This window comes from Echinops telfairi, unplaced genomic scaffold (genome assembly GCF_000313985.2).
Source record: "Echinops telfairi isolate 266 unplaced genomic scaffold, ASM31398v2 ScPeMD7_7420;HRSCAF=8458, whole genome shotgun sequence".
Taxonomy (NCBI): Eukaryota; Metazoa; Chordata; class Mammalia; order Afrosoricida; family Tenrecidae; genus Echinops; species Echinops telfairi.
Genome location: NW_022111320.1, coordinates 13,798,923 through 13,826,131, shown reverse-complemented (window position 1 = coordinate 13,826,131; position 27,209 = coordinate 13,798,923). Strand labels below are relative to the sequence as shown.

General features: G+C 39.1%; 1 protein-coding gene across 1 annotated transcript in view; it reads left to right on the top strand.

Annotated features, from left to right (window-relative positions):
• WDR49 (WD repeat domain 49) overlaps nt 1–27,209 on the top strand; it is a 158,358-nt gene that overhangs the window by 105,533 nt on the left and 25,616 nt on the right. Inside the window, exons 10-15 of the mRNA XM_004704102.1 lie at nt 914–1,044; nt 5,178–5,276; nt 7,425–7,589; nt 11,242–11,429; nt 12,592–12,789; nt 16,179–16,360. Coding sequence (XP_004704159.1) covers nt 914–1,044; nt 5,178–5,276; nt 7,425–7,589; nt 11,242–11,429; nt 12,592–12,789; nt 16,179–16,360 — 963 coding nt within the window. The remainder of the gene's footprint in view (nt 1–913; nt 1,045–5,177; nt 5,277–7,424; nt 7,590–11,241; nt 11,430–12,591; nt 12,790–16,178; nt 16,361–27,209) is intronic.

Genomic DNA, 27,209 nt, shown 5'->3' with positions numbered 1-27,209 from the left:
AAGGGATTAACTAAGACACAGGACAAGTGTTTCCACGAGGAAGAACGTGCACATCCCATCCTAGGCTGAGTTGAATCACCCTGGCAGAGAGCTTTAGAAGTGAGGGGAGAGTCGCAATTGCAAGGAGTGATGAGTGAATGGTTTTGGTAAATATAGCATATCAAAGTTTAAAAATGAATCCTTTTGGATTTGTGTAGCTCTACACAGTAGCTCTACCTAGGCTGGCCGCTAGAATGAAGCCCTTGTAAGAATAAGGCGGTGTGGATGCCCCGTGCATTTCTGGCCCTGTCACCACGTCCCCCAGTTCCACAGAGGCTGACCTTTGACAAACGTTCTTTCCATTCACAGCCTTTCTACCGGGGTCCCTCTGCTCCAGAGGGTCTTGTTCCAGTGTGTGCTCACAAATGGAGAAGCGCAACATGCTTTCTGAGAAAGACAGACGGGCAACGGTGGTAGGGAACAGGATGTGCTAACTATTCTGAGATGCTCTGAGGAAAATAAACCTTCTTCACTTTACACTCTCAAATATCATTTGTTTAGAGAAACTCGTATTTTTAAAATCACAAAACTTTTAGTGGTCTCATGGTTCCCATACAGAGAAACTTTGGTTTAGTCTTTGCCACAGATCATTAAGCCTGTAAATTAATATATGTGTGGTATTTATGGTTTTCAAAGGGTAATTGAGCCTTTTAAATATTTGGTGTTAAATATTACTAATTTGCCAGAGAATTCACCGAGAATAAGATGCAGGAAGTTCAGTGTGGTACTATCAAGCCTTACAGATGACAAATGGCAATAAATAACATTTTGGATTTTCAGATTTCTGAAAATACATGACCCAAGTGGATGATGACTATTCAATACCTGTATCATTCTTGGGACAGTAGCTAATCCCTATCTCATTTTCTACTAGGGCAATTACTGTCTTTCGACCCCTGAACTTCAACCGCGTTTCCATCGAGCCTGAGGAATGGAAAGGAGGAGTACAGCACCGTGATGACATCTTATGTGCTGCATTTTTATCGCCACAAACTCTGGCTACAGGTCAATTGGAGGTTCACTTGACAATCAGTGCGGAAAGGTTTAACTCAGACACAAACAAAAAAGTCCTTTGTCAACTACAAAGTGAATACATTTCTTGAAGAAGTAGGCCTTGAATTTAAAGCTATTGTTGATCCTCATTTCTATGGGGATGCATTTGTGTGGCTATAAGCTCAGGAACCTGGAGATGTGGTTCTACCACGTGCCGCTGCATGAAAATTCATATGGCATTTCAAATCCAAGACCATAGTTTTTCTCTAGTTTATTATGGTACAGCCACGACTTGGTATAGAGTGAAACCACATACAATCATCTTGTAAAATCTTCATATTGCCCTGCACTATGTTGAGCATCTACACAGTAAAGTGCACCAGTGGCACCGATTATACTCTTTGAGTTGTGCAACTATGCCCCTTCACCTTCTCTGAGTGGTTTTCATCCATTTATTGGCATAGAGTTCATGAACCATACAATTCAATGGTCAGAATATATTGAAAGGAGTTACTTAATCCTCACCACAATCAATGTTTTCTTCCCCATTCTTGTACTCATAATAATTCATTCCCCCATTTTCTCCCACCTCCCCTGCCGTAACCACAAGCAACTAGTGATTATTGCTATGGATGATCTATGCTCGATTTCCTATATCAAGGATAGATAATTCATATCAACAATATCATACCAAAATAGCCAACAATGGCAACAAAATAAAACAGAAAAATCTCAATCCAAAAGACATCAGAAGAAAATAGAAACTAGAACAAATTAAAAATGAGCAAAAAGGGAAAATAAATGAAAATGTATTTTAATCTGACTGTAGCTGTAGTAATCCACTTTCTAATGCATGCTGTCTAAGTTGATATCTGTCCCTGGTCCACTTTATAGGCAGCATTACCAACTAGTTGAGAAATACTTTATACCACCACCAAGAAACATTGAATAATTGTAATAATACCATCATCAATCTAGCCAATGGTATATATTTTAAACTATTCTTGAAAAAAGGAAAATATACATGCATAGGAAAGCTTTTTGGACTAAAATTCATGGGGTGTTCATTTATACGGGTTAAAATCTTAAGTAAGTGAACACTGCTTAAGAAAGCAATGAGGGTTAGGGAAACAATGCTCATTCATTAGGGCAAGCCGAGGTCTGAAGGGAGGACACTGTCACACATACAAAAGTAGCCAGTATACTGTAGTTTAAGTTGTCAGTCATTGGGCACCCTCCAAAGCAAGAGCTTTGAGCCAAAGCCCATTGACTTTCAAATCCACGACCTTGGGATCTGGGGCTTCTCACATTAAGGTGTTTCTGTTTAAATCCCGAAGAGGATTTCAGTTCCTTTAATCGGCCACAGGTGTGTTTAAGGTGATGCGCTGTTCCCTTAGGGGGGTTTCCAAATCACATAATTCTGATGTGTTCTCTAAAGAACACAGTATACTTGGAAAAGATAACATCTTATGTCCAGGTAGCCTATAGTATGTAGCCGGGGTCATTGAGGGCTGAAAAGAAACTCAGTCAAAAATGCACAGTTAGCAATATAATCCTAGGTGGATTCTCCCGCTGGAGTTATAGAAGCAATGTTAAACATCTTCCCCAAGGGCACGCTGCCCCTCCTAGGCTTGTCCATCAACGGAAGTGAAATCACCTTCTTAGAGACAGATAGAGTCTCACATCCTCTGCTCATGAATTCCCACTGAAATTCACTGATCCCCATTATAACAGTGCTTCATCAGTTGGAGGTGGTCATGGAACAGTGATATAGGCAGGAGCATTTGGGCCTTGGTCTTCTCCCCCCTAAACATATAACTGACCCCAGCTGAGGAATGATCTCCTCGTAAGAAGTGGTTTTGAAGATGTCAAATACGGGAGTGAGACATGGATTATATTAGTTTCTTTTTTTTAATGTCCTTTTTCCTAGAAAGAACATTAAAACTCTTGTGCAGTCATCACACCTCTGGTACTTACGCAGTTTTGTAAGGGGACCATATTAACCCCCTGGCATCATTAACCCTAACATTGGAGAGTAAGCTGCCCTGGGTGAACAGTGGCCAAGGGGTGGGCTGCTAACCAGCAGGTTTGACCCATCAACAGCTTTGCTGGACAGAAATGTGGTGGGAGACAGACTTGGCATTTTGCTTCTGAAATGATAGATAACCTTAGAAACTGCGTGGGGCTGCTGTACTCTGACCGATCGTGTCCTTATGAGTTGGAATCCATGCAATAGTGAAGGGTGTAGTTTTGGTGTCGTGCTGGTGAAAGGCTGGACTTACAAAATGTCTAACAAAATAAGCTCTTAGAAAGGTCTATAGATGCATGGGTCAGTGTATCACATGGAAAAATAATAATCATTTATAAATGATCAAGGGTTCATGAGGAAGGGAGGATGGGGGAGAAAGGGGAAAAAACGAGGAGCTAATACCAAGGGCTCAAGGAGAAAGCAAATGGTTTGAAAATCATGATGGCAACATATGTACAAATGTGCTTGGCACAATGGGTGTATGTATGGATTTGATAAGAGCTGTATGAGCCCCCAATAAAATGATAAAATAAAATTGAATACATAGCTTTGAAAAAAAAGGTCTACAGACTGCTTTGATGTGCTGTATTAAAGAGGATAAGAAATCATTGTATCGTTTCCCGTCAAAGAAAACAACTTTTAAAGATAGATTGCAGCATGAAATTATTAAATCCATATTCTGACAGCCTAATTTTAAAATAGAACTAAAAATGCCATCAATTAAGAGAAAACTTACAGGAAAAGAGCAAATGTATCTAGGAACTAGGAATTTATACAATGTGGGGTTTATCGATCTATCTACATTTAAAATTTCAGTTTCAGGACTTCCTTGATTGTTTTCTGTCAGGGCTGACCCTGCCATTGAGCTTGCCTTTAGACCTTTATCAGCCCCAGGAGACCATGACATAAGGAAATAAGATGCTGACAGTGAAGTGGACATCTTCAAGGTTGTTTTTCTAAACATCTTGTAGAATGTTATCACCATATCGTGTTTGCAGAAATTGCTATATTTTAACTGGATGGATAGTTAGTAATCGGTGAATAGAATAGCTCACCATTCATTCTCATCCCATTAGATGTATATGAAAATGTTTGGTCAAGCACCTCACAAATAAACCATTAGAAATTCGAGGGGAAGATGGACACTCCTTGGGTAGGTGAAATCCATCTTTCTGGCCAAACTGTGAGTTACGTAGGTGGTTTTTCTAGAAAATCTACAGGGCCATAGAGTTTATTGTATTGCTCTCTCTCTTTCTCTTCTCTCCAAGTGCCAAGCATGACACCATCGGCATTGTCACCCACATTCAGCTCTTCTCTTCGGCTTTCAACAACGACAGGGCTGTTCTGCTCAGTAGGGCTGGGTTTCGGAGAACCCGAGAGCCGAGTTGGATCCTCCCCAGGACAGGCTTTGCCAGGCTTCGTCTGTCTCTTTCAACGCTTCTCTGTATCTCTGTGGGGTGGGAAGATTTTAGGATTGCAGAAGGAAGTATTTGATAAAGAATGCCGAGGGAAGTAATAAAGCGAACACGCACTCATACCAATACTCATACACAGACTCAGATGTACGCAACAGAAAGCGTTGGTTTAACCTGGAAGGACTTGATTTTCTTGTCCTTAATTAATAATACAAATTGTTGATAATAATAATAATAATTATTATGAGCATGTTTTCAGCACTAAGAATTTAAAGTGCTTTTCATGCTCACAGCAACCCTATAACATATATACAATTATTACCTCTGCTTTACAGATGAGGAAACTGAGGCATCAAGTTGAGTTAAATATATTTCCCAAGGTTACCCAGCTGGCAGATGGTAAAACCAGAACTCAGATTTAAATTGTTTAATACTAGAATCCTTATTTGGAATTCCTTGCTATTATAAGTTAAATATAGAACAGTTAGATCTATAACACCAACTGTACAGGTGTGTTGTGAAGATCAAATGATATGCTTCATATGAAAGACAAATTAATCTGTGAAGTCTAATAAAAATACGAGGTGTCACCATTCACGTCTCCAAAAGGAAATAGAGATAAAAACTCCCTCTAATTGCTGCTGCTTATATTTTCTTTCTAATCCTCTGGCAATTGTTCTTCTTTATGTTGGTTCATAAAGGAAGTTATGATGGAGAAATTATACTGTGGAACAATAGCACAGAAAATGCTTACCATGTCCTTCACCCTGATTACCAGAGGCTGCTAAAACCAGAATGGGGTGAGTGCAAATTTGAAACTGCAATAATGGTGGCTGAGTCACCTCAGTGTGCCTTGTTGTTCAAGCAGGTACTCAATCCAGCTTGCTTCTAAATGATAGACGATTGGCGATAAGCACCAGGGATTGGTGATACCATGGTCTTGTCAAAGTGACGACAAATAACCTCAAGATTTACTTGGCTTAAAAAATTCCCCATAGTGTGCCGTTTCCTCTCTTTATGTCATACGAGCATTTCAGAATGACTGACAGCAAGGATCAGGCCTTTCATTTTTAACTCATTTAGTTTTTGCCAATAGACCTCACCAAATTGCCTTTGAACCTTGGGTACCTCATTGGTACAAAATTGGGAACACATACTCGCTTAATAGGCTGCGCAGGCACAGTCTAGAGCTTGCATTCAATATTATGCCACCTGGAAATCTTAAATTATTCCTTGCTTTAGAAACCTGAGGAGCATTAGACAGAAGTCTATTGTATTTTATGAGTTTAGCGGAGCACATGAATATTTTACACTTAAGCAAAATGTCTTGACAATTACCTTTCACATTTTGTTTTAGTTTCAGAGAGGTTTTTCCTTAGACTAATTTAGTAGGGTAATGAATCTGTCATTCCTCATGGCCCAGGGAGATTCTGTTGTCTCAATTGCATAAACTTGCAGTGGCTGAATTGGGCCTTAGGAAAGCATGGGTTCTCGGGTACAGTTTCTCTTGCAACATGAAGTAATATGTTAAGAGTAAGAAAGCCAATTTCTGAGACTGAGAGAGGACCTGGCTGCAGACACAAACATCTGACATTGCTTCCTGAACAGAGTCAACCATGAGGGTTCATCTACACCTTCGATCTGGTTGACAAGAGCAAACCTTGCACGTTGTGCTTGTCGGCTGTTTTCGAGACGGTTCTGACTCGTAACAACCCCACATACACGAGAACCAAGCACTGCCTTCCTCACCACTGTTCTCCTCTTTGAGTCCATGGATGCAGCCACGGTGTCAAGCCATCTTGTCTGAGATCTCCCTCATTTTCACTGCCCCTCTGCCAAGCATGATGTCCTTCTCCAGGGACTGGTCTCTCCTGACATATCAAATCCACCCATCCAATCATTGCAGCAAGCACATTTATACATATACTGCCATCATCATTTTCAAAACATTTCGTTCTCCTTGAGATGATGTCTCACCATCCTTGCCTCTTAGGAGCATCCTGGCTATATTTCTTCCACGATAGAGTCGTATGTTTCTTAGCAGTCAAGGTGCTTTTAGTAATCTTCCCTCAAACCATCCATAGTTCACATGCATCTAGTCGTCAGTCTCCCTTATTCAATGTCCAACTTTCACAGGCGGTAATTGAAAATAACATGGCTTGGGTCAGATGCACCTTGGCGCTCAATGTAATATCCTTGCTTCCCAACATTTAAAAACTTTCCTAAGGGTGAAAATTCTACCTCTACCTTTAAATCGCCTTCAGAAGAGTGCCATCTTTCTTCTAAAAGCAAACTTGATTGTCACTGCCATCAAATACACTGAAAAGGGAAAAGTAAACAAATGGTAAAGTTCTAGAACATGCAAAAAGACATTGCTATACATCTCTTGCTTTGAAATTTTGAAAAGTTCTTTATAAATGTTTTATGTAACCACATAAAGCCATTCATAGACTCTAAGATGACTCTCCTGTATTAATTAATGCCTTGGAGCTGAAATTAGATAATTGAAAGATGATTAGTACTCCCTTTGTCAGGGTAACTTGCTAAAAATGATCATTTTAATAACGTAGTCATTATGTCTCATGCCCATTACAATGTTTGAAGGATTAATGTTAATAAGCTGAACATGCCATGGTATTAGAATCACCTTTTTCTTGAGCATATCAGGATTTCTAAGACGTTAACAGTGATGACAAAATGCAGTTCCTCTTAATTCATGCCAAAGGAAGACGTGTGAATGGAATATGCAAAATGCAAATGAAATCAAACAATCCTTCGGATTGGAGCGGAGGAAGTGCGTAGAAGACCACAGCAGCTTGCTGGATGCTGTTGGTGGAAAGTCGATTAAGAAATTTGATGGAGGTAGACTTGCCTGGTTTTAATAGGCAATTGTTTGGAAAGCAGGTGTTTTCTCGTCATTAAGACACCTGGTTTTGTCTCCCTCACAGACATGGAGGCTCATAAGCTTTTCAGTGCAGGCAAGAGCAGCCCCACAAGCCCCACGGCGGACCAGTCCACACTGGGAGCCTCCTTCTCTGAGGGGGACCCCGAGGGCAAGAATGCTGTAAGGAAGCTTTACTTCCTGGAAGCAAGGAATAACACTGCAGCAGCGGGTGAAGTATATATTTATATTTTGATACTAGTATATTTTATAATGTTGCTTTGCTTCATAACAAAATATTAGAAAAAAGGGAGCAATAAAAAAAGTTCAAGCCATTTCTAACTAGTTTTCCCCCCAACAGTTTCGTTGGCACGTATCTTACATATCATACAATTCAGTAGTCCAGTTATGTCAAGTGGGACTGTCAATCATCATGACATCGATTATAGAGCATTGCCCCCACCCCCGTGGTCAATTTGGTTTTATTTATTTATTTTCCAACAGTTTTATGGGTAAGTAACTTACATATCATTATTTAATAGTTCAATCATTCAATCATATCACAGAGAATTGTACAATCAGCCCCACATCAATCTAGGACATTCTGCGTCCCCACCCCATAGGTCAATCACCTTTAAGATGACTTATGCAATCACAATCCATGCTGGTGCTCCCTCTCCCCTCTTGCCTTCATTCATTACTCCCTAACCCCCTTTTCCTCCCACCTCCCCTCCCCTCCCCTCCCTCTGTTCCTTCAATCCCCTTGTATCCCTTATTACCAGTATGCATCCACACCTCCTGTGCTTCACAGCTGGGAGACCCAACAGAAAACAATAAAAAAACAAAATTGGGCTAGGGTGGTAAGGGTAATAACATAAAAGTATACAGACAAAAATACTAATAATGCATAAGAAGGAAAAGCCCCCCCCAATAATAATCAAAAAGCCAGGGAAGAAATTTCTGTATGGAACCACTTGGAAATACTTGTACCGAGAACAAATTCAAATTGCCATCCATTGGGTGGTCAACTGCCCTCGTATCGAGTTCATTCAATCACAATGCAAATTATAATGGTCTGTGCCTGGTAATAAGGCTAATGGAGACCCTTGCCTGTGGCTAGAGCTACCTGCCAGTGGCTCAGTCCGACTAGATGCTCTGCAGGTGAGTTTTGGGCTCTCGCCATCTCCGTAGCCCTCCACAAGTTGGGTGTTCATAATCTTTGCTCTGATATTTTTCTCCTCACCGTGCTCATGTTTTGTGATGGTCATTTTGGATCACACAAGCTGGTGTGCTTTTTCTGTGTGGACTTAGTTGACTCCTCGCTTAGAGGGCTGCTTGTTTGAATGCAAACCTTTAAGCCCCCAGACACTATGTTGAAGCTGCAGGGAAAGAAAACATAACAAGGATTTGGGAGAAGGGGGTTACTGAGGGGTGGGAAGGAGACAAGAGGGAGATGATGTCAAGAAGTCCAGGGAGAAAAACTATATTTTGGAAAACATGTATGAGTATGCAAGAAATTGTACAATTAGGCTTGACATGATTAAACTATGGAATGATATGATTTATGTACTGGTTCCCAAATTACAGCAAATTAATTAAAAAAATAAAATAAAGGCAAAGATCCAGGAATGGGTTTGGAGCTCACACTAAATCCTAGCCCCAACTTAAGAACAATCAGTTCTTACATCATGGCCCCGCTTGATACTCACCTTCATGAAACGATCCCTGAAGATAAAGATGCTACAGCAAAGTGTGGTGAAGAAAGCACGTGATGCTCAGCTATCAACCTTAACTAGTTCTTACGGAGTTTGACACTTGTACCTAACACTGCGAGGCCAAAGAAGTTAGAGATCAGAATGGGAACCAAAAGTTAGGGTGAAAAAGAAATCAGACTAAATTCTAGTACTTGCTTGTACAGGGCTGCATATGTGAGCATTCAACTACAGCAGCAGCAGCAGCAACAACAACAAAGGCATTGGTGCTGATTCCTAGGCTGAGTGACGCCATGGGGCAGAGTAAAATGCTCACACACTGCCCCGTCCCCGATGTTTTCCAAGGATGTAAATCTCAATGGAAGCAAATTGCCACATTTTCCTCCCACAGAGAAACTGGTGGGTTTAAACCATCTCTCTACCTTTCCTGCTGAGAACGCAACCAGTGCACCACAAATCTGGCAAATGAGTTGGAGGGCCGGTATTTGGAATTGGTGTCCCTGCCCTGCATAGAGGTTTCAGCAGGAAAGTGGGCACAGCCAGAAATGTTCTCCTAATACACACGGAGAAGAGTGGAGCTTACTTAGATGGAGGGTGCAGGGACTTGTATCAAATGAGCTGAGAGAAAATAATGGGGAGCTTAAGGAAGAAGCAATCGCATTATTTAAGATAATTGCTGATGCCAGAACAAGTTGACTGCTCGCTAACTTGGTCATTTGTGTGTATGTGTGTGTGCATGTACTTTTCAGAAAAACTCAAGAGGCAGATGCTAACAATGGTGCTGCTATTTGATTTACTAGAGTTATTTAATGCTGTCCAGACAAAATAAGCAGTTTAATTTCCCCCCCGTTTTTTAATGACTATCTTAGCACTGTGCTGATTCAGCCGGTATCTTCTCAAAATAAAAATCTACTTTTGCATAATGCATATTGTTTAAGTTTTTCCTAAAATAATTGTATTTAAAGTCTCTCTTTTTCCCCTCATGGCGACCCTGTAAGACAGGCTAGGACTGCCCCTGTGAGTTTCTGTCGCTAGGATGGAATCAACTCGTTGGCAGTGAGGTTTTTAGTTTCAACATTTGGCATTAAGCCATGCCTGTGTCTCGCATGCCTGATAAAAGGAATAAACATATCTCAACTGTGTTTTCTCTGGCCCTCCTCCGGTATCTATTTTTCATATAGAAAATATGCAGCATTTTCTCTTAAAGTTTTTTAACCTCAAGAACCAATAGAGTTTGAGAAACACCATGGGATATTCAGAGAGACTTTAAGATGGCTAGATTTTAAAACTTTCTATTTTCTATATCTCACTTGTTCTTGCAATCTAAACTATTATCCCGAAATTGCTCTCATTTTCTCAACACTAATTCTTCTTAATGTTATCAGTATTCCCAAATTGTTTCCACCGAAGCGGCTCTATGCCATTATTTCTACCTTAAGAAGATATGATTGGTAATTGGTAGCACATTTGTGAAGCAAATTTGAAGTCGCCTCCATATTTATCAAATAATAATGGGAACTTTGCCACCGAATAATTTAAGCAAAAGACTCTACAAAGCTTATGAAACTTCAGAATGAAAAGATTCGTTCTAGGCATATGAACAACAACAACAAAGATTCTATGGGGTTTTAATGAATGCTTGCTAAAAAAGTTAAAAACAAGCTTTCATATTGAGCCCTCATCAGGCCACGACAGAGAGAGATACAAATCATTAGCCAGCATGCCACAGCTACATATATGTATCCAAATCTATGGCACATACTTTTCACTTCTTTGGTGTATGCACCAAATTGGTCATTCAAGATGGGTTATGTAAAGGACATACTATCAGAATGTTGAAATTAATGTTTTATCAGTCTATTCGAAGAAACAAATGAATTCTAACTTTAAAAACCAAATCACAAGTAAATAATGAAGGAAGGAAAGGGAGGGACATTAAATTCAAAGGAATAGCTTACATTTCTATGCCATTTCATATCGTTGCGGCCCGGTAGTGCGCTAATAGTGTTAGCGCCATTTTCTGTTGGAGAGAAATGGAAGTGACTCTCTTGCTCTGTCTGTGAGCATGCCCACGTTCTCGGTGCCTGCATGCTTTCTTCAAGGCAAGGTGCTACAAGATGTCGTTTTTGGTGTCTGTTACAGTTTTCTCATTAGAGTTCTCATTCCCACTAGAAGGAGCTAACCTTGTATCTTGCGGAGGATCTGGTTATGTCAGATTCTGGGACACATTCAAGAAGCAACTTCTGGCTGAATTTCTGGCTCATAGTGGTGTTGGATCCATCATTATGTCTATTGATAAGCTGAATCGATACCTTGTCACAGGTGATTCCGATGGATGGTTAAAAATCTGGAATATAGAAGTAAGTAGAAACCTCTGTCACATCATTTATTATTTTTATTGCCTTGGGTTGAAGATAACTATGAATGGGCAGGTTCCGTTGGTTTCCCGAATAAAGGAAGAAATGTTCATTTTGAATATTTAAAGAAAACAACCACATGTAATGATCAGAGACATAAATAACTTATGGGGAAAGAAAACAAACAGATTTTTCTCAACATTGAAAATCTTCTTTAATATGTAATCAAACCAGTCCCCAGTTTAGGAGTGCAACGCTGCCGGTCAGTGCGGGGCCTTGTTTGAACATCCCTGAGCACACTCAGGACCGTCCAGTCAATGCTGACTCACAGTGGCCGCCGGGGGTTTCTCAGACCCGGAACTGATTCCGGGAGCAGAAGGCCCAGTCCTTCTTCTGTGGAGCTGCTGCTGGTTTCAAACTGCCAACCAAGTGGATAGCTGCCCAACACCTCACCACTACACCACCAGGGATCCTTGTTGGAACATAAGACATAGCTTATTTCAAATAATATTGCAAACATAATGGTAATGAATACTGGCTTGTCATCTGACGTTATTGCTGCCCTCGGTTTGAGATTTTTGTGCCATTGATTAGAAGTTGAATTTTCTAATATTATAAAGCTATTTGATGTGTTGTTGACTATCTGTTGACTAACTGACTGAACAGTGGTAGACCCCCCCCACTCACTTTTGGATGCTTTGTAGAGCTCTTTTAAAAAAACATATGTTTTGTAGATCCTTTTACCTAAACTACTCTTGTCTGGCAAAGTTCCTCTTATTTAATAAATGTGTAGATGACTTCCAATTTGAATCTTCTGTAAAGTACAGCCTTGGCAATCTTGTGAGGCAGCTCTACCCTGGGTAAGAATAGACTCGATAGCAACATTATATATTGTCAACTGCATAGATAGTTAGATTCCTCTCATCTCCATCATTGTTTTCCACTCTCCTTTCCTCCTTTGTTTTCACTCTCAAGTCAATGAATGATATCAGTTAGAATCTTCAAAATAAATGAATCCTGATGCCTTTCTTTAACCTCTGGTATCATGGAAATATCTTTTACATTTGGACTAAAGGGTATTGTTTCCAACTGTGTCTTATTATTATGCCGATCAACCATTTAATATTTGAATTTCTTTCCAAATCTTACATTTCTCTTCTTTCAGGGATACTGTCTTCATTCCAACAAGAACAAAGTCACTGAGCCTCCAGCTCTGATGAGAACCCTTCGACCTCATGAAGACCAAATAAGTTGCTTAGAGATGTGTGAGCTGGGTAGCCGACCACTGATCATTTCCTCCTCAGCCGATTGCAGCATTTCTGTAACTGATGTTGGCAGTTCCCCTATTTGGACCTTTGGTCAGGTAAAAATATTGTTTCCTCGTTAGTCTAGTATTTACTCGATATCTAGCATAAATGTGGGATTACTTCCTTTTGAATCTTGGCTATTTAATGGTCATTACTCATCAAAGAACTGACTTCCATATCTGAATCTTAATGCCAGTCAGCTCTTATTCTTTGTACATAAATCATGGCTATTCCATTATGTAGAGGACATGAGAGATGTGCAAATATGGTGGCTGTTCAAAATACTCCAGCATTTCTGAGAAAAACATATGAATGCCTGCCATTTCAAAATTGAGTAAAATTACAATGTGGATAATATTACCAAGTTGTTAATAACAATACATGACTGTGACTGTTAAGTCATAATCAAGCTAATAAATAAATATAGAACATTTTATTTAAAAAAACCCTTCCTACTCATCAGCTGGTCTTCTTCTGCCAAAGGAATAAGAGATAACATTTGTGGAGTTTTTCCTTTGTGTCTAGATCTCTCTTCCACAGTCTTTCTATAGATCATTTAATCATCACACTGCCACATGAAGGAGGAGCTCTTGTTATTCCAGTTTTACCAATGAGCAAATGGAGGCATTTCGAATGTAAGTGGTCTGAGTTCACAGAGTAAGTGGTAGACTTTAGCTTTTAACTAGGGTCTGCTTGCTTCAGTATTTGTGTCTTGAATTTCTTTCTCTCATGAAGCTGAGCTCTGATTGACACTTGCCTATGAACGTAAATGAAGTAAGGGCATTGAAGAAAAGAAATATCCACAATCTGACATTTCTGCTATTCCTACCCCCACCCCCTCTTTTCATGAGAAGCTGGTACCTGTTAGCTTTTGCTTTGGGAGACAAACTATGACAGGCGAGTTTCAACAAGGGTCATTATTAACACAGTGGCAGGAAGTTAAAGCCAAAGCCACACTTATATCTGGGGCATCTGACTTGGTTCAATTCAGTTGGCCCAGATGCCACTGTCAGCCTGTGAGCTCCCAGCTCCTCACTTAGTGCTGGAAGCCGAAGTCCGTGGCTGCTGTCAGTCTGATGATGCCCACATGTGCTGAAAGAAGTCTGTTCAGCAATTCAGAATATAAGAGAAGGTGGCAAACAGGTTAAAAACTGGCTATATGGAGTCTATGTTTGGCTAGCCAATACATGTGTCTGTAGCTAACACTCAAAATCTTCATTGTTTGCTTCTACAGAGTAAAGAAGCCAAGTGCTAGATAGACTGTCAGGCAAAAACAGCTGCTGAGTGGAAAATGAACTGGTGTGTGGGTAGGTGTTGGTGGCTGAGGCAGGGTGAGGCAGGATGGTGTTCTGCGCAGAAAGTTAGTTAGAAAGTGAGATTTCAGAGTTGAAGAACCTGATGATATTGCTACAAGGCCAGGATGGCTCTGGGGGAGAGAAAGTCAAAGTTTGAATGATAAGAAGGGAAACAAAGTGCCATTGAGGGGGCGGTGTCAGGAGTACAAGAAATTCCCGACACATTTTGAAGCAGGAGATATGACCAGTCTGGGTGGAGGTGCCACATAAACTGCTCACCAAACACGATCTGTGGCTAAATTTAATTTTCTTGAAAAATGTGTTTGGGTAAAAAAAAATTATTTTTGTACTTCGGATATTTTTCATTAATTTTTGTAAAGTCTCTCTCTCTCTCTTTTGAAGAACTTCAGCTCCTAAAACCTGGCATGGAAATAGTTCTTCTCCCTGTTTTTAGAGACAGGAAAAGCTTCACCAGAGCTGGGCCAGCTTTCAAACCCAAAGGTTGGGGAAAACTGGGGACAGCCGAGTTTCCTAGTGCCTTCTGTTTGAACTAAAAAAAAAAAATCACTTTGACAAGCTGTCTTGAATATGGGAGTGAGAAAGAGAGAGAACAATAATGAAATAGGAGCGGATAGGACAAAGAGACTGTTCTATCACTTGAAAAAATCAGCAGTGAATGTCCTTCATGTAGTGCAAAGAAGGGACATCCTTTATAGAAAGACAGGCAATTTATAGGAAACAGAAATACAGGGAAAGGATCTACTTAGTAAGTATAATTAGAGTCAGAATGAGGTTTTTTTTTAAACAGCTTTATTGGCATATGATTTACTTATCATACCATTCAGTTGTTCAATTGCACCAGGAAGAGTTGTACCTTCATCGCCACAATCCGTTTTAGAACATTTCCTGAGTTCTTATACTCATCATTACCCCATTTCTCCCCAAGCTCCCCTGCCATATCCTCAAGGAACCATTGTTCCAGTTACTGTCTCTATAGAGCTACCTCTCCTGGATTACATATACTGAGAAACATTTTTTTAAAAGCTTAGCAACAATAATAAAGTAAAACAGGTAGTAAATACCCCCAATCAAAAAGAAAGCAGAAAATAGGAAAAACCAGAACAAATTTAAATGGATCATAAGGGAGATCCAAAGGTTGGATGCTAAAATGTAACCCAAGTGCATGAGTTTTAGTGGACCAGTTGGATCGGTACTTTAGTGCAAATTTTCATCTTCATATGTGTACCCCAAAATGAAACAGTTGATTTTAGTTGTAAACAACAAAACTAGAAGAAGCAGTCATCCATTTGAGCTTCCATGTGGTGGAGCAGCAGAGAGAAAGAGGGCGCTCCTTGACAAGGGACTGACACGGTGGCTTCCACAGTGGAAGCAAACTAGGACAATGGGGAGGACGGGACAGTGTTTCCTTCAATTGCTCTGGGAGGAAGAGCCGTCTCAACGGCACCTAAGTCAAGTTGACATAACTTTCTATCGCATATAGTCTGATTAAAGTGCTTAAAATTTATGTAATATGCTTGCATTCTTTTGTTAAAGGAGTATTATTTTCTTAAAGAATTGTGAAGCATTTTAAAACATAGCCACTGGTCTTAAGTTGGGTTTCCAGTTAGATTTCAAAAATTAATATTTTAAAAATAGATAATTAATGCTTAGATATGCATATGAAGAATTGTAACCAAGATCTATAGAAATACTAAAATAAAATTTGTAACAAAATTTGGATTGACTTTTGAAAATGTTTTCTTTTCTTTTCTTTTGGATGTTTTCTTTTTTATTTTCAGAGGTGAGATGCAAGGAACACAGTTGTAGGAAAAATTAGCTAGCAATTTTTGGAAAAACGTTTCCTTTTCAGTAAATGTTCATGTTACGTTTAAAGCAAAATGGTTAAGTTTTTTTTGTAGCACATTATCGTCTCTTCAGAGAGGTTGAGTTTTCCTGATGACCTTTGGCACCGTATACAATGATTAACGTTAGATGTGCAGGCCTCATCTCTATGAAGAGCGGAAGCTCAGAAAATAAAAATATTTTATTTATTTTTGCATCTTCAGGATTTCAATTAGTAGACTACACAGTGTACACAATCATAATTGGAGAGATAAAAGCAAAATAGCTATTCTGTTTGTCTGTTTCAGGAAAAGCATTGGCAAATTGAAAATCGTATTCCCGTTCCAAAAGAAGACACTAATTTAACGGAAAATGAAATTCAAGAGAAAAGCCTAGAGAGATTCCCATCGCTTCCTACGGGAGAGTCATGCTCAGACCTAGCTGAACGTTCTTTACTTGATCAGAAAAACAAGGAAGACTCAGCATCTGAGTAAGTGCTTTTAAATGTTACTAAAATACAAACTGGAGTCTTTGTACTGGTGATAAGATTAAACTAAACTCATTTCTGTGCTCTATGGAATGCCTAGACCATTCTCAACATTTCTATAAAACCGTGTGTGTGTGTGTGTGTGTGTGTGTGTGTGTGTGCGCGCGCGCGCGCACGGAATCAGCACTTACATTGGAACTACATGTTGTTTGGTTTGTATTTTCTGCCTACTTTCAATTTCCAATTTCTATTCAATATCTTCTAGTCTTTGATTTCTGTCCCACCATCAACCTAATTGTGGAAATTAGTGACCCCCCTTTTCCCCCTAAAATGTGTGTGTGTTAGATTTTACTCCTGGCTTTGTTACAGTGGATTTGGGTTTATTTCACAGAAGTTCAAAGAACTTGATTCTGAATGTTAGATATCACTCCTCTTACCATGTTACATCGTTCTTAGACTTTTTAACTCTCTACTGTCAGTTTATGTATTTCTTTTGCCCTTTACTGCTGCTAATCCATGCTCTGATAATCTACCTACAGTCTAAGCTTATAGTAAATGTTTCTAAAAAGAATTCACCTGTTCTTTTTGATATGTGACTCCATGATAACATGGAATTCTTATAGACATAGCTATTTTAATCAACTGCTTAAAGAAAAAGAAAAATGTTTTCATTTAGTTTACTTACTATCTACTCCAAGTGAAGAAATAAATAAATAGGACTTGCTCTGAGTGGACAAGAAAAGATCTCTATAAATTTTCATTATACTTAAGTTAAATGCCACTGGAAAATTATAAAACAGATGGGACTTCGTAGAGAATAAGTGTGTTATTACAGATAGACTAGAGAAACAAATTCATGGACACTCATATGTGTATAGGAAAGAGCTTTATATAAAGAGTGGTTGTATATTAAGAAAACACCACAGCCCAATCCAGATCAAGTCCGTAAGTCCAATATTAGCCCATATGTCCAATACTAGTCCATAAATTCCTCTTTTGACTCACACAGCCATGCAATAATGCTGAATGCAGGAAGATCACAGGCCAGTGGGTGGAAAGTCTTGTAGATCCAGTGGCAGTGGAAGCATCTCAGCACTGGTGTGAGTCTCTACATGGTTCTTCCAGCTCAAGGGCTCTGTCTCCATCAATAATTGGAAGCAGAGAGTCTGTCTTCCAGGGAGTTACTTATCTCCTTTGTGCCTCCAAATGAAGTCATCAAGCTGCAATCTGATTGACAGCTAAACTCCACCTCTCCACAAGTTGACACCAGATTAAGTAACTACCACACTAAGCATTTATAGTTGTATTCTCACTCTATTCTCAATGGCCTTTCAAGCCCAGCCAGTAGAACAGAAAACATTATTTATCCCAACTTTTTAAAAAATCATTTTATTGGGGTTCATACAATTCATCACAATACATAGATCAATTGTGTAAAGCACACCTATACATTTGTTGCCCTCATCATTCCCAAAATTCGCTTTCCTCTTGGGTTCCCAGAATCAGCTCATTTTCTTTTTGCCCCCCCCCCATGAACCCTTAACAATTTATAAATTATTATTATTATATCTTATCTTACACTGCCTGGCGTCTTCCTTCACCCACCCCTCTGCTGCCCATCCCCCAGAGAGGAGGTTATATGTAGATCCCTGTAATCAATTCCCCCTTTCTACCCAACTTTTTAAAGATACTCTCAGATGATCATGACATGTCTATGCATAGTTCAAGGGAGAGCTGGTAGATTTTTTTAAAAAAATCATTTTATTGGGAGCTTGTACAATTCTTATCACAATCCATACATACATCCATTGTGTCAAGCACATTTGTACATTTCTTGCCCTCATCATTCTCAAAACATTTGCCTCCTACTTTAGTCCTTAATATCGGCTGCTCATTTCCCCCCTCCCCCTCCCTCATGAACCCTTCATAATTCATAAATTATTATTAATTTGTCATATGTTACACTGGAGTTGGTAGATTTTTAAAAGTTTCTTCTCTGAGCCTGTCATACTCTTTGTCTTCTCCTTTTGACCACCTTCGCCTCAGTTCCCTGTCCATTAATGATTGACTGAGCGATGGCATGGCGCATGAGAAGGGATAGGTTGACATTGCAGTTCACTCGGCTTAGTTTACTCTTTCCCTAGGGGTAGAATTGGCAGTTCCCTGGTGACCTCCTGTAGACTTTTTCCAGTCTGATGGGACATTGCTCCACTCTGTTCCACTACTAAGCTCTTTGATTAGTCTGCGCACATCTACCCTCCAACACAATCCTCTCTTTTGGTTTCTGCAGTTTGTACTATAAAGTAGGGATTGGAGGAAAGGCTACAAGATCAACTTTGAGCTAGTGTCTTGGCAAAATGTGGAGCACTGGTGGCATTATGCTCCATATATTGAGCTTCTAACCACAAGGTCAGCACCTTTAAAATAGCAGGTGCCCTGAGGCAGAAAGATGAGGCTTTCTACTCTCATAAAATGTCAGTCTCAGAAAATTTCAGGAGGCATTTCCTACTCTTTCCTATCAGGTTGCTATGAGCCAGAATGGACATGACGGAAGTGAATCTCTTGACAAAAATGGATTTATCCAAGAATCCTAGCACCTCAGTTGGAAATTTGGGGATATTTTTCACTTTTCAATCAATCAATCAATCAATCAATCAATCAATCAATCAATCAATCAATTTGTCCTCAGACCCTCAGGACCTTTGCTGACAGGGCGATAGCAAAAGTTAGCTCTTTAAGTTAGATTAGCTGTTACATTAAGTAGACCTTGATATTTGCGCTTGCATTTCTTGGAACTATGGCTTGCTGAAATGCCAAGTGCACTTTACTTGTAGTCATGAGTCATTTCCTTTAAAGAAATATTAAATGGCCAATCCTGTGCATTTATAGAATAGCCCCAGAAGAACAACAAGAACCCCGCCCGGGTGGCCCAATAGGACAAAGCAGGACTGCTCTGTGAGTTTCTGAGACTGTAACTCTTTCAGGTATTCGAGAGCCTCCTCTTTCTCCTAAGAGCGACTTGTGGTTTCGAGCAGCTGAGCTACTGACCTCTGAGTTAGCAGTCTAACTCAGAACCGCTACGCCATCAGGGTTCCGCTTATACAGTACTGGAGATGAAAAAGTTTTATAAATGATAAAATACTTAGCTCCCCACCCCCCATCACACACACCCAGCTGCATTCTACAGGGGAGGCAGTAAAGGCAAGAGAGCTCACTGTTTCAAAAGAAACAGAGATGTAGATCATGATCACTCTACTGCCATGCTCCCGGAAAGTGACTTTCATCTGATACTGAGATTACAGATAATTTTGTCTTTAGGAAAACATGGTTCTGTCAAGGTGGGCGAAATATAGAATTTTACAATTCTATAAAATTTCATTTTACCAGACCCAATGAGACTGGTTGAACCCCCAAATTTATTGCCTCAAGATAATCTTTAAATCTTGAGTCAACATTGTCCCCTAAGTCATCTTTAAGTCAAACAGCAGCTCGACTCCATCAGGGGGGAAAAGGAAATGTTTTCTTGAGAATTTATCTTTTTATAAAAATTACCTACATGAGATAAAATGGACAATCTCAGTGTCATTGAGTCAATGCTGGTTCTTAACGACCCTCCTGTGGGTTTCTGAGACTGTATTTATGGGAGTAGAAAGTCCAGTCTCCCTTGTAAGGAGCTGCTGGGGGTTTTGAACTGCCAATCATTTGGATTGCAGCCAAGTGAAATCCATTACACACCAGGGTTCCAAAAATTGCCAATACCACCTCAAAAGTGTGGACAAGAAGTTTTAGGGACAGGAAGCCCAAGGTTAAGAGCGTGAGAATGATGACAAACATGAAGAATCAACACACTGAATTATACATGTAGAAATTGTATTGGTGTGTGTTTTGCTGTGTATATATTTTCATCCAAAATAAAACATTTTAAAAAGGAATAGTAAATATGATTCTGAAAATTCTGCCCCTTTACCTAACCACATCAGTAAATTCAAAGACATAATCACACTAATACTTTTCAGTATAAAAAATACATAAGGAAAATAAATATGTGGAAGGATTTAGAAAGAGTAGAAGGGAAAACATATATGTATATGCAGGAAAGGTATATTTAAAAGGAAGGGTTAATGCTAGGGAAAAAATAGGGAAAACAAATAGACAAAATAATGGAAAATGGAAGAAGCAGGACAAAAAGAACAACTTATGGATTAAAAAAATATGCTCTTTTCTTAATTCCTACGGGGTTTTTTTTTTTCAGGACAAAAGTATTGGGAGATAATATCTTGTAGATTGTACATAAAACTGAGTTTCCATAGTGCTTAAGGTATTTTATAGTATTATGTGTTGGAAGTAGGTAGGTGTTAAAAAAAACTATCTTTATTTTAAGTCCTGGGGAAATGAAAATAAATATAGAATTTAAGAGATGTATAGAAAGTCTTGATGCTAAGTTAACAATTGATACAGAGTGATAGTTTCCTTCTTTACATTATAAAAAAAATTAAATTCTCATTAGAAAAATATAAACAATTGAAAGGATAAGTTAAGTAATAAAAGCCACATTTTTATTAGGTTATAGCAGAAATCACACAATTATCATAATTTAGAAAAATGTAGATATGAGTAAGAACTTAACCTCATGTAACTTTAGAATATTTCTTCATTATGAACATAATACATCTTCACTATGAGAAAATTTAGTTAAAAAAAAAAAAGTAAAAACGTGAAAAGGAATCATAAGAAAAGTAGTACTGCTGTGGCTAACATTAGATATTCTTCTCAACCTCGTTTTGGGCATACTTTCACAAATACAATTTATCGAAATGAGGACTTAATTCATACAGTGCATAACATTTTTCTTATTAAGCAAATATACATCAAGTATAAATTCCATACTAATCCATATGAGTGTCCAAGGGATGCAATATTTGTAGTGGCTCACCAGGAACTCGTTATTTTCAGCTCTTTAACCACTCTCTTCACACATTCAGATGGTTTAAAAGTTTTAACATGCAAAAGATTTCTGTAAATATCATTGTGCTCACATATTAGAGTACCGGAATGAATTAATCATTTGAATAAATTCTTTGAGATTGAATTGTTAACGCTCAACACTTAAAGGCCCTTGGGTTCTGTGCTGTTCAGTTGCTGTGTGAACCAGTGGGCATCCCTGCCAACCAAACAGAACAGCTGCTTTCCCGTTTCTCAGAAACACTGGAGATTGATTGCTATTGTCTTAGAAGCACTGCCATGTTTCCTCACCATTGCTTTAAATTGTTCTTTTCAATTATTTGTGAAAGTGAAATGTTTTCACTTTTGTTAGTTTTAGGATTCCCCAGTGAACTATACATTAATAATAATGAAGTTTGAAGAGGTATTTCTACTAGATTAAATTTCGTCAGGATCCTTAAGAGAACTATATCCCAGTTTCTTTTGGAAGATTCCTTGGTCATAATTCCCACAGTTTTACAGATCGCATCCTTTGTTTTTGAACCACTCTTTATTAGGATAATGCTAATGTTAAGTCAAAATCTAGCCATTTGTCAAACTCTCACATATCAATACTCCTTATTTCCCAAAATGGGTGATATGGCCACGCTGAGGGTGGGGTGCTGGAACAATCTAGGGGGTGGAGGTGGGGCTGCAAAAGCAGTTACCTACACTTTATCCTGGGTTTTGGACAATAGTACAAAAAATTTCAATTCCCAGGAGGGGGCGCTGAGTATATATTTTTTTCCCTGAAAAGGGGTAGCAGGCCAAATAAGTTCAGACATAAGTGCGCCAAAGCAACATGAGCAAGTCTAATGATCTTCCTGGTTTTTAAAAAAATGTATTTCCTTTGGTTAGCATTTTTAAATCCTGCTTATGCAGAAAGGGTTCATCATTAGAAAGCAGGATAAACGCACCAGATGAAAAATGAAAAAGAACCTTGTGTTAGTTCCCAGTACATTTATGTGAGACAAAGATGATTTCAAGTTAGCGTGTGTGTAATCACCACGCCTGATTTACAACACAACGGAACACTGCCATTCTCACGTGGCTATGTCTGAGCCATGGTCGAAGCCACTGTGTTGACCCATCTCAGGGTAATCGTCCTCTATTTTGCTGACCCTGCAGCAAGCATGTTGTCCCTCTCCAGGGACTGGTTCCTCCACACACTATGTGAGATAGTGTCTCATGATCCTCACTCTAGGAAGCATGGGGCACTTCTACTTCCACTCAGTGCTCTGGCAGTTCTTAGGATCTTCACTGTTCTTCCTAACACCATCATTCAAAAACATCCATTTTCTCTTGTTTTCCTTCTTCATTGTCCATATATCTCATTCATAGGAAGTGACTGAAAATCCCAGGGTTTGGATCAGGTGAATCCCCGTTTCAAAAGTGACATCTTTGCTTCTCAATACTTTGAACAAAGAATATTTGCAGCAGATTTTCCCATGAAATATGCTGTTTGACTGCTTGGCTGCTGCTTCCCTGGGCAGAGATTATAGATTTAAGTAAAATGAAATCCCTAAAAACATCAGTATTTCTTCCAATAATATTGTTGTTCTTGATCCCGTTGTGTGGATGTTTGCTTCCTGTGGGTGGAGGTATATTTCACACTGAAGACTGTATGTAGTCTGTGATCTTTATCAGCTTTTCAGGTTACCCTTTCTTCTAGCGAGGAAAGTTGTGTCATCTACACACGGCAAGTTAATGCAGCTTCCTCCCAACATGACGCTGTCTTCTTTAAACAGCCCAACTTTCTGCATTGTTTGCTCAGCATACAGACTGAGAATGGACTGACAGAAAGCCACTCTGACACACAGCTTTCCTGATTTTAAACTATCCAGAAATCCCTTGTTCTGCTTAAATGACTGCCTCTTTGCTTATGCAGTTTCCGCATGAGCACAATTAGGTACACGGAGTTTGTTGTGATCCATAGAGTCAAATGCCTCCGTGTAGCCAAAGTCACAGGTAAACAGCTTTCTGACAGGATGCTTCCAGCCACGTCTATCTAAAATCAATAACGATGGCCCTTGTACCATGTCTTCTCACTCTGGCTTGAATTTCTAGTAGTTCCCAGTCAGTGTACCAGTTTGCAACCACTGAAAAACTATCTTGAGCAATAATCTTGTTTGATGATTTCTGCATTCTGTGAGGTCATCTTTCTTTAGGATGGGCACTTACAGGACTGTCTTCCAGTCAGTCGATCAGGTTCTTGTCTTTCTTGGTAGAGAAAAGCGAGTGATTCCACTGTTGCATCTGCTTGTGGAAACATCTCGATTGGTAGCCTATCAACACCTGAAGCCATTTTTTTCCTACCAATGTCTATAGTTCAGCTTGGCTTGCTCATCTCTGTACCACAGGCTCTTGAATATAGGCTATCTTCTACAATTTTTTTTCTTCTACAATTTTTAAGCATCAACCCTTTCTTTTGGGTGTCGTGACTCTACTTATTCCTTCCATATCCTCGTGTCGCTTCTGTTGACCTTCACATTGTTCGCACAGAGCACTTCAGCAGTGAAACACCGACCTTGCTTTTTGACCCCCTTTAGTTCTTCGAGGTTGAGAAATACCAAGCATGTTTATTTCTTTTGGTTTTGCAACTTCATAGTAATACTTTGTTTTCTTAAGCCAGTCTTTGAGCTATTCCGTTCAGGTCTTTGGGTTAATAATTTCATTCACTCTAGCTGCTCTACATTTTAAAGTGTTTCAGAATTTCTTCTGAAATCCATGTTGGAATTTTCTTTCTTGTCTGTCTTTTTAATGATCCTTCCCTTTCGTCATCTGGCCTTTGGTCAATAGTATTCACTGTAAGATTGTTACTAAAATCAGATGCAATATACATAACGTCGAACTTTGGCTCTTGTGGACTTATTTTCAGTTTTTTCACATTCAACTTGAATGACGAGGAGAGCCCTTGTTCTGCAGCTGTCCCCTAGCCTTGTTCTGACAGATGATTTTGAGCGTCTTCATTTTTTCTTTCTGCATTTGTAATTGACTTGGTTCCTATGTACTCCATCCTTCAAGGTCCACTTATATCTTCAATGTTTATGTCATTAAAAGAGGACATGTGTTTCCTCTCTAAAATGGAGATTCTCCTATGTGCTCAGACCACCCAAGACTTTTAAGAGAAGTAAATGAGTTCAATGTTGTAAGATGTTTAGAACACTATCTGGCCCTAGATGTGATAGTTAAATAAAATAGACACTCTTGGGGGGTGAAAAAAAGAGAATATTTGATCCGAATAAGTAGTTTGTCTTGCAAAATTCTATCAGGAAATCTCCATGGTCATTTTTATCATTAAGGGCATATTTTCAAAATACTTATACATCTTCTTTGTTCCTAACTTTTGGAATCCAATCATTAGTAATTATTAATGAACTTTTATTGCAAGTTTGATCAATTTCAGACTGCAGAAGTTCATTAAAATCTTTAATTTTTGGCATTTGTTGGTTTTTAAACTTGAATAGTCGTCTTACTCACTGGCTTTTTTTGTAAATATGTGGACATTCTATTATAACCCACAGTGTTTTTCATGACAGATCTTGACATTTTCTTTTTGATCAGTGATAGAATGCCATTCCTCTTTAATGTGTCATTCCTATAGAGTAGATCATCTGTGTACTTGAGTCAAAAGAGCTGATACACATCTATTTCAGCTAATACATGAGATACAGAACTCTATGCATTTCATTTCACTTTTAATGACTTCTAATTTTCTTAGATTTATGCTTTGTACAGTTCATAGTCTGATTATTTATGCATGTTTGTATTGGTTTCTTCTAATTCTTTTCTAATTATTTATATCAGAATTCCTTGTGATATAAATTTTATAATTCTGTGAGGGGGTAATTGTTATTTACATTATTTATAAGCCATTGCTTACCTAATTATTTTGCCAGTAAATTGTATATGGAAATTTAAATTACGAGATAGATGGATACATATGACAAAAAATATACAAAACACTAAAATATTACTCTGAAATAGGCCTGATGAGATGTAAAACCCTTGGAGCATTGACAGTCTACTTTCAGCAATAATCTGTACCAGTAACTCTCTTATGTCCATGTGTGGCAATATGAAACCAATTAAAGCTTACTCAAGTTTTAAGTCTTAAATATACTTGTGTAGGAAATTATTATGTTTGGGAGTTCTGCATCTTCCTTTCTGTTTTAACTGAAAGTAAATCCTAGTTCCCAGGAGTACTAGACTTTGCTGTAGGAAGATGTTGAAACTTCTTGCTTTGAATGAAAAAATATTGTCTTGCCTACAGGGGCAGTAGCTAACACTTTTTGAGTTATTATCATACTTTATGTACTTTCCTAAGTACTTTAGGTGTATTACCTCTAATTCTCACTATAACCTAGGAAATAGCTACTATAATCCTCCCAATTCCACGGTTAAGCAAACTGAGACATAGAGATGCTAAGTGACTTGCCCAGGTTAACCAACCTGTAAAAGGTGACCCTGGTATGCAAGCTCTGAGCTCCTTAGCAAGCAGTTGATAGTAGTAGCCGGGCACCATCTAGTTCTTCTGGTCTCTTGGTTGTGGAGGCTGAAGTTTGCATGGTCTAGTAGTATATTGAACTAAATATGTCCTTATGCACTGTTAGTGGTTCTCAGAAGATGTACTCTTACAATTTTACTTGATTCTTTCCAGATCCAGCTAAATTCTTCATTGGAGATAAGAAATCTTTGTTGTCTATAAAAGACATTTACTTTAAATACCTTTTGATGAGAGTGGCAGGGAAAAAATGGTCTAAAAGTAGGGAAAGGTATTCTCAAATCGGGGCCCAGTGAGGCAGAGTTCAGAGCCTTTCAGGAAAAATCAGAAACTGATGAAAGTAAGAGCTCCATTACTTCTAGGCCTCCCTCAATCTTTAGGACCTCTATTTATATCAGTAATACTAAGAAGAAGAAAAAAAAGTTTTGAACCAGAAACTGAAAGGCCTAATCACAGCTTTCAATATCAATCACAGGCCTCTTGTGGTTACAAGTTCTCTTACTATCCTGAAGGAACTTTACACAGCCACTATCATGCTTGTTTCCAAAGCCCAAGTCCTAAAGGACATGATCCATAAGAAGGAGATGGCATCCCATGCGGTGGCCATTCTAACATGATCTGGGGAAAACTGTCCCCCTGTCCCAAGTATTTTGGATGGCAAATGTGGTGAAGAAAGCTGATGGTGCCCAACTAGCAAAAGATATAGCATCTGGGGTCTTCAAGGCTTGAAGGTAATCAAGCGGCCATCTAGCTCAGAAGCAACAAAGCCCACATGGAAGAAGCACACCAGCCTGTGTGATCACAAGGTGTCAAAGGGATCAAGTATCAGGCATCAAAGAACAAAAAATCAAATCATTATGAATGAGGAAGAGTTCAGAGTGGGGACCCAAAGCCCATCTATAGGCTATTGGACATCCCCTTACAGAAGGGTCATGTGGAGGAGATGAGCCAGTCAGGGTGCAGTGTAGCAATGATGAAACATACAACTTTCCTCTAGTTCCTAAATGCTTCATCCCCCCACTTTCATGATCCCAATTCTACCTTACAAATCTGGCTATGCCAGAGGATATACACTGGTACAGATAGGAACCAGAAACACAGAAAATCCAGGATGGATGATCTCTTTAGGACTAGTGGTGAGAGTGGTGATACTGGGAATGTGGACGGAGGCTGGGGTAGAGAGGGGGAACCGATTACAAACCCTAGAACGAACCCTTATGGATCAGCATCACGTCAAAGGCAGTGGTTGTTTACTATGCAATTCCGTGCACTTTCACCTGGGCTACTTCTTATTATACCACAACAAAAAGGGAGAAGGAAATTGCTTGTGAGAGTTTAGGAAACTCTCAAGTGCCCATTGTCATTAAA